General features: G+C 40.6%; 1 protein-coding gene across 1 annotated transcript; it reads left to right on the forward strand.

Moving 5' to 3' along the window:
* The first annotated feature begins 7,175 nt into the window (after positions 1-7,175).
* LOC110146682 (olfactory receptor 1J21-like) lies at positions 7,176-8,111 on the forward strand. Its single transcript, XM_020907619.2, has one exon. The coding sequence runs from the start codon at positions 7,176-7,178 to the stop codon at positions 8,109-8,111; it is 936 nt and encodes a 311-aa protein (XP_020763278.2).

Consider the following 8,111-nt stretch of genomic DNA (forward strand, 5'->3'; position numbering starts at 1 on the left):
TATTAAAAAGCAGAGACATTACCTTGCCAACAAAGGTCCATCTAGTCAAGGCTATGGTTTTTCCAGTGGTCATGTATGGATGTGAGAGTTGGACTGTGAAGAAAGCTGAGCACCGAAAAATTGATGCTTTTGAACTGTGGTGTTGGAGAAGACTCTTGAGAGTCCCTTGGACTGCAAGGAGATCCAACCAGTCCATCCTAAAGGAGATCAATCCTGAGTGTTCACTGGAAGGACTGATCTTAAAGCTGAAACTCCAAGACTTTGGCCACCTGCTGTGAAGAACTGACTCATTGGAAAAGACCCTGATGGTGGGAAAGATTGAGGGGAGGAGGAGAAGGGGACAGCAGAGGATGAGATGGTTGTATGGCATCACCGACTCAATGGACATAAGTTTGGGTAAACTCCAGGAGTTGGTGATGGACAGGGAAGCCTTGCATGCTACTGTTCATGGAGTCGCAAATAGTCGGACATGACTGAGTGACTGAACTGAGCTGAACTGACTGCATAATTAGTATTTACTTGTGTCCTTCCAAAACTCATACATTGAAACCTATTCCCCAGCATGATGATATTTAATGTTAATTAGGTTATGAGGGTGGAGCCCTCATGAATGGTATCAGTGCCCTGAAAAAGAGACCCCAGAGAGTTCCCTTACCCCCTTTGCTCAGTCAGGACACAGCAAAAAGATGACTGTCTATGAACTAGGAAGCAGGCTCTCACCAGACACCAAGTCTGTTAACATCTTGGTCTTGAACTCCCCAGCCTCCAGGACTATGAGAAAACAATGTTTGTGGCTTAAGCTACCCAGTCTTTGGTATTCTGATACAGTAGCTGAAACAGATTAAGATATGCTCTTATCTACAAAAAGAAGAAATAAAGATGCATGGTGGCCAAGATGGCAGAGTAAGAAGACCCTGAGCTCCTCTTCTCCCACAAACACACCAAAATTACAGCTATTTACAGAGCAATTATCTAAGATAATGGCCTGAAGACTAGCAGGAAAGATTTTCCACAACTAAATATATAAAGAAGGAAACAGTGAGACAAGTAGGAGGGGTAGAGATGTGATATTGTCAAAATCCATACCCCTGGAGAGGGGACCCACAAAAGGAAGAATAATCACAATTGAAGAAGTTCTCGCCTAAAAGCCAGGAGTCCAAGGACCACATCAGGCTCCCCAGCCTGGAGGTTCTGCACAGGGAAGACAGGCTCCCAGAATGTCTGGCTTTGAAAGCCAGCAGGGCTTGCATGTGGGAGAGGGCTGTAGGAAAGAGAAACTCTACTTTGAAAGGGCACATGCTAAATTTCACATCCTCTGAGTCCCCATGCAGAGATAATAATTTGAAAGGAACACCTCAGATTCACTTGCTGATCTTGGAGAACCTCCCAGAGAGACAAGAGCCAACCAACTAGGACTCCATCTGTGAGCATAGATGCTGGCAGCAGCCATTCGTAGAAGCTTGTTCTACCATAAGAAGACCGCTGCTGGCAAGTGCCATGTGGGGGTTCTCCCATTAGTGCCATTAGTCCATTAGCACCAGAGGTTTACCCAACCACCAGTCCCAGATCCCTCAATAGCCAGTGGCCTAGTTACCCCCACCAGTGGGCTGACACCAACCCAGGGATGACTTAGTAGTCACACCAGACCTGGCCCCGCCCAGTTGGAGCCAGCAGCCAACACATGAAGAAGAGCCAAGCAGCCAATTGGATAAGGGACCACTCTTACCTACAAATTCCCTACAATAGCCAGTCCTTCCACAGCAGAAGGACTCACACAGCCCTCATAGGGGGCAGCCCTAGAACATATAGCTTAGATGGCCAGGGGGTAGCATGCTGTTAGGCACATGGTACATCTCTATGTAGGATTACTTCTCCAATACTGGGAAACATAACCAATGTACCTAATACATAGAAATAAACACAGAGAATTAGGCAGAAGAGGAGACAGAAGAATATATTCCAAAAAAAGGAACAAGACAAAGGCCCAGAAGAACTAAGGAAAGTGGAGATAAGGTAATGGTCACTGTCATTTAATTGCTAAGTCATGTCCAACCCTTTGTGACCCCATGGACTGCAGCATGCCAGGCTTCCCTGTCCTTAACCATTTCCCAGAGTTTGCTCAACTCATGTCCATTAAGTCAGTGATGCCATCCAACCATCTCATCCTGTCGCCCCCTTCTCCTCCTGACCTCAATCTTTCCCGGCATCAGGGTCATTTCACATCAGATGGCCAAAGTATTGGAGCTTCAGCATCAGTCTTTCCAATGAATATTCAAGGTTGATTTACTTGAGGATTGACTGGTTGGATCTCCTTGCAGTCCAAGAGACTCTCAAGAGTCTTCTCTAACACCACAGTTCAAAAGCATCAGTTTTTAGGCACTCAGACTTCTTCATGGCCTAACTCTCACATCCACACATGACTACTGGAAGTGCCATAGCTTTGACTAGATGGACCTTTGTCAGCAAAGTGATGTCTCTGCTTTCTAACACACTGTCTAGGTTTGTCATACTTTTCTTCCAAGGAGCAAGCGTCTTTTAGTTTTGTGGCTGCAGACATCATCATCAGTGATTTTGGAGCCCAAGAAAATAAAGTCTGTCACTGTTTCCTTTTTCCCCATCTATTGGCCATAAAGTGATGGGACTGGATGCCATGATCTTAGTTTTCTGAGTGTTGAGTCTTAAGCCAACCTTTTCACTTTCCTCTTTCACCTTCATCAAGAGATTCTTTAGTTCCTCTTTTCTTTCTGCCATTAGGGTGGTACCTTCTGCATATCTGAGGTTGTTGATATTTCTTCCAGGAATCTTAAAGATGCTCAATGAAATTAAGAAAAGAATAGATGAACATGGTGAGATGCTTATGAGTTAGAAAATATAAAGAGATAAAAGAATACAAAACAGATCTAAGAGTACAAAAACTGAAATAAAAATACACTAGAAGGAATCAATGGATCAATAGATTAGATAACACAAGAAAGTGGAAATCACCAAGGCGAAAAGAAAAAAAAAATACAAGGAATTTTTTAAAGTGTGGATGAGTTAAGAGATTTCTGGGACAACTTAACGTTCACATTATAGGGGTCCCAGAAGGAAAAGAGAGAGAGAAAGAGTCAATAACTTATTTAAAGAAATAATTTCTGAAAACTCTTTTACCAGGGGAAGTAAACAGGTATCTAGATCCAGGAAGTATAGAGACTCTATACAAAGACACATAATTAAAGTGACAAGAATCAAAGATAACGAGAGAATGTAAAGAGCAATAAGAGAGGGCTTCCCTGGTGGTCCAGTTGTTAAGACTCCATCTTGCAATGCAAGCAGCAGGGAAGATCCCACGTGCCTCAGAGCAACTAAACCAATGCACCACAACTACTGAGCCCGTGCTCTGCAATAAGAGAAGCCACCACAATGAGAGACCTGTGTGCTGCAACGAAAGGAGCCTCCCTCAATGAAACTAGAGAAAGCCTGCGTGCGGCAATCAAGAACCACGCACAGTCAGAAATAATAAAATAAGTAAATCTCGTTTAAAAAAGCAGTAAGAGAGAAGCAGCTCATTATGTATATAAGACTAGCAGCTGATTTGTCAGCAGGAACTTTGCAGTCCAAAAGGAAGTAACATGACATATTCAAAGTTTGGAAAGAGAAAACTACAACCAAGGCTACTATATTCAACAAGTCTATTGTTCAGATTTGAAAGAGAGACAAAGAATTTTACAGACAAGCCAAAGCTAAAAGACTAAAATGACTTTCAAGAAATAGTAAAGGGACTTCTCTAAGCAGAAAAAACCGTAACTGGAAAAATGAAAATGATAAAATGAAAAATCTTGTTGGTAAAGGCAAACATAGAGTAAAAATATATACATGTAAAATGGGCAGCTAGTGACAACCTGTCATTAAGCACAGGAAGCTCAGCTCAGGGTTCTGTAACACCTAGATGGGTGGGAGGGAGGCCCAAGAGGGAGAGTATACACATACATGTAGCTGATTCACTTCATTGTACAGCAGAGTCTAACACAACATTGTAATGCAATTCTACTCCAATAAAAATAATAGAATCTCCAGTCATAAAGCTGGTAGAAAGAGTAAAGGAAAAAGCAGTAGAATCATCTATAGTCACAATAGGTAGTTCAGGGATGTTCAAAATAAAAGGATGTAAAATATGATGCAAAAAAATTAAATGTAGTTGCAGGGAGTAAGAATGCAGGGTTGTTAGACTGTATTCAAACTTAAGAAATCATCAACTTAATCATAATGTGTAAACAAACTGTAGTCCATTCCCCAGGGTACAGTTGTGGTGACAAGACATAAAATCCCTCAATCTTTTGTTCAGAGAACAAGAGTATTAAAGTGTTTCTGGTGTTCTTAAAATAACATGGAATCCAGAAAGAAGAGACTTTGGTTAACTCACTCAAGCTCCAGTTTGGTTTGTTATAGACTCTGAAACACATTTTCCCCAATATCAACTGAGAAAGCAAAAAGCTTTGTGAATCACCAAGTTCCTAAATGTTGCTTTGTGGGTATTATCCATTATTCCTCTGGGGTGAACTCTCCTATTTCCTGCTGTCAACAGACAGTTCTTCCCTCAAGGGAACCAAAGACAACGAAGGAATTATTTCCCATTTGTCTCTAGCCTGGAACTAGCAGTGGGGGTTCCCCTCCCATCCCCAATCTGGTCCTCTCCATTACTCATAAATTTAAAAGCCATTCCCATTGCTCAGGGGTTATAAGAAAATGTGTGTTAGAACATCTATCTTATTTGGTTTTGAACTCTTAATTCTCCCCTTTGCAAGGCTTCTTCAATATCCTTAGAGCCTCTACTGTTTCAGTGTACTTTTTGTCTTCTAGAGAGGAATGGAAGAACATTCCCATGCCTTGTAGCTGAAGGTATATGTGCTCACCACCTAAGAGGCAAGAGGAGGAGTAGAATTTATTCAGTACTGTGATGCATATGTTTGTGCGTATGTCCAGTGTGTAGTATTGACCCCTCCTGTAGTTCTACCACTTTTCTCACCAGCATATAACAGACAGCTCCATGTAGAATAATTTATCTCAAACTGATCCTCTAGCCAATCTTTGAGAGGATAGGGAAAACTATATCTCTTCTTACTTATCTTTCTTCCTCACTGTTGTCTTTTTGGCTTTTCCTCTAAATTTTATCCTAAATCTGTGATGATCTTCATTTCTGCTGTTATGATCCAGGTATAATAAGCAGGTATTCTTTTGTACCTGAACTACTGCAATACCTCCTGTTAAAATTCTTCCTAACACTCCTGCCTTGCTATCAATGTAATCTGTTCTCTATCCAGTAGCCAGCATACAACCTAGAATTTTTCATTCAGTCCTTTACTTAAATATCTTCATAGGTGTCTATTGCTCTGAGAATAGAATCAAAGCTTTCAATCACAGCAGAAAAGGTCTTAAATAAGCTGACTTATAATTCTGACTTATAATTCTTATAATTCTTATAAGCTGACTGATAATTCTCCAACCATGTAAGTTTCCTGTGCTTACATTGCTCCTGAATTTTACCTATTCCTCAAACACCACAGTCCTGTACTATCCAACATAACTACAAAGCCTGTCTTTATAAGCTTTATTCAACAGGATTTTTATTATCTAGAACTCATTTTAAAGAACCTGTCAGGACAGACTTCCTTATCACCTCAGGTTGTAATTTAACAGTATCTATCACTATCATGAATTTATACAGCCTCCAATAGCCTTTCTAGGAATTTATCCTACAGATATATAAGCTAATGTGAAAAAGGCATTTGAACAATGTTACTAATGATGTATCATTGGCAATAGTAAAATACTAGAAACAATCTAAATGCCCATAGACAGTTAGTTAGCACTTTTATTGTGATAAACTGATTAGTACTAGCATAGTAATAATTAGCAACACTGAATGTGTAATTCATCTCAGGTAATAATATTAAGTAAATAGGATTTTTTAATGCAGTAAATTGGGGAATATAAAAATTATAGAGATAACTTGAGTCAAATTGGGAGAACTGGTAGATAATGTAAACTTCAGTTAACCCCCAGGATGAAAGACGAGTTCTATTGTGAGATACTTTCTCAGCTCCCAAAGAGAGAGAGAACTTTAGAGTAAATATGCTTATAGAGTATGTGGATTCTATTTTTTAGTCAACAGACCACCATGTTCTCTTTCTCTATTATTTCATGAGCATTCACATGAGCAAATCTAACTGATGTGAAGAAGAAAAATGATAATGTTAGCAAAGTGTTAAAAGTGTTAGAATACAACAAGGAAATATCAGTTATGAATCACTGGCATAAAACCTACGTTAGGACTGTGAAAGTTATTCGGTAAATTATATTGGCCAGATACTTAAGATGAGTTTTTTCTTTTTTTTTGGCAGATCCAGAACATGACTGGCAGAAGTCAAAGCATTTACTGGTGTTTTGAAAACTTGAATAAAATGATCTGGTCAGAACTGAGGAAATAAGTTTGGAATTTAGAAGGGAAACGGTTTTTTTTCCCTCCATGTCTCAAGAAAATCTCTCTACAAAAATGATGGCAGATTGAAAATGTTGAGGAATGGGAAGGCATTTTTTTAAGAATTGATTATATTACATGGTATGTCACTAGATCTTTTATGTTATTGACAAAGACTCCTATCTTTAGTGCCTTTGTTTGACCAGTTACATGTTTTCACCAAGTCTCCAAATCCCAATTTCTGGGAGATACAGAGCAGTCCATTGGGTTGTCTCATCTTGATCCAATCCATGAAACAGAGTATAAGCTAAAGTGTGTGAGACGTATGCAGAAGGTTAAGAAAGGCCAACAGACAACTTGTAGAGTATCTACTGGTATTTCTAATAACAGGTTACTGACATAGCCATGCAATCTAATATTCTATTAATAATCTCAGATTTCTGTTATAAACTCCTGAACTCCTCGGGTTTGAACCTGATTTGATATAACAATAATTCTGATGTTACATGGTTTCCCCAAAAGAAAGAGTGCTGGTTTCTAGGTGGACAATTTTATCCAGACCATTCCTAGTCCATTAGTGGAGCAAAAAGCATGAGCCATTCAGGTTAAGATTCATGTACTGACTTGTTCAAAAGTATGTTTCATTATGTGATAGTCATAATGATTTCTCATTCTTCCACATTTTCATCTCTTTTTTTCAACTCCAGCAAAAGAGACCATGGGGAGGGAAAATCAGAGCCACTTGTCTGAGTTCCTCCTCCTGGGGCTCCCCATCCAGCCAGAGCAGCAGGGTGTGTTCTTTGCCCTGTTCCTGGGCATGTATCTGACCACAGTGCTGGGCAACCTGTTCATCCTCCTGGTCATCAGGCTGGACCCTCGCCTCCACACCCCCATGTTCTTCTTCCTCAGCCACTTGGCCTTCACTGATATCACTTTTTCATCAGTCACAACTCCAAAGATGCTCATGAATATGCAGACACAGAGTCAATCCATCTCGTATGCTGGGTGCATTTCTCAGGTGTATTTCTTCTTAATGCTTGGGTGTCTTGACAGCTTTCTTCTCACCTCAATGGCCTATGACAGGTACGTGGCCATCTGTCACCCCCTCCGCTACATCACAGTTATGAGTCAGAGCCTGTGTCTCCTGTTAGTAATTGTGTCCTGGATCCTATCCTCTGGTAGTGCCATCTTACACACCCTCCTCCTGGCCCGTCTCTCTTTCTGTGGGGACAACCTTCTCCCTCACTTCTTCTGTGACCTCGCCACTTTACTTAAACTGTCCACCTCAGATACCACAGTCAATGAGCTGTTTATCCTCACTGTGGGAGTGGTGGTCATTACCCTGCCATTTGCATGCATACTGGTCTCTTATGGTTGCATCGGGGCCACCATCCTTAGGGTCCCCTCCACCAAGGGACTCTACAAAGCCTTGTCTACATGTGGGTCCCACCTCTCTGTGGTGGCTCTGTACTATGGAACAATTAGTGGACTGTACTTTTTTCCCTCATCTAATTACTCCAATAACAATGATGTTATTGTGGCTGTATTGTATACTCTGATCACTCCCATGCTAAATCCTTTTATCTACAGTCTGAGGAATAAGGATATGAAAGGCGCTCTGGGAAATATACTTAGTAGAGGAACATTTTCATAA

This window comes from Odocoileus virginianus, chromosome 2 (genome assembly GCF_023699985.2).
Source record: "Odocoileus virginianus isolate 20LAN1187 ecotype Illinois chromosome 2, Ovbor_1.2, whole genome shotgun sequence".
In the NCBI taxonomy this organism is placed as follows: domain Eukaryota; kingdom Metazoa; phylum Chordata; class Mammalia; order Artiodactyla; family Cervidae; genus Odocoileus; species Odocoileus virginianus.

Bases quoted from the DNA above. Each gene is read 5' to 3' on its own strand.
- LOC110146682 (XM_020907619.2), top strand. From the start codon at position 7,176: ATGGGGAGGGAAAATCAGAGCCACTTGTCTGAGTTCCTCCTCCTGGGG.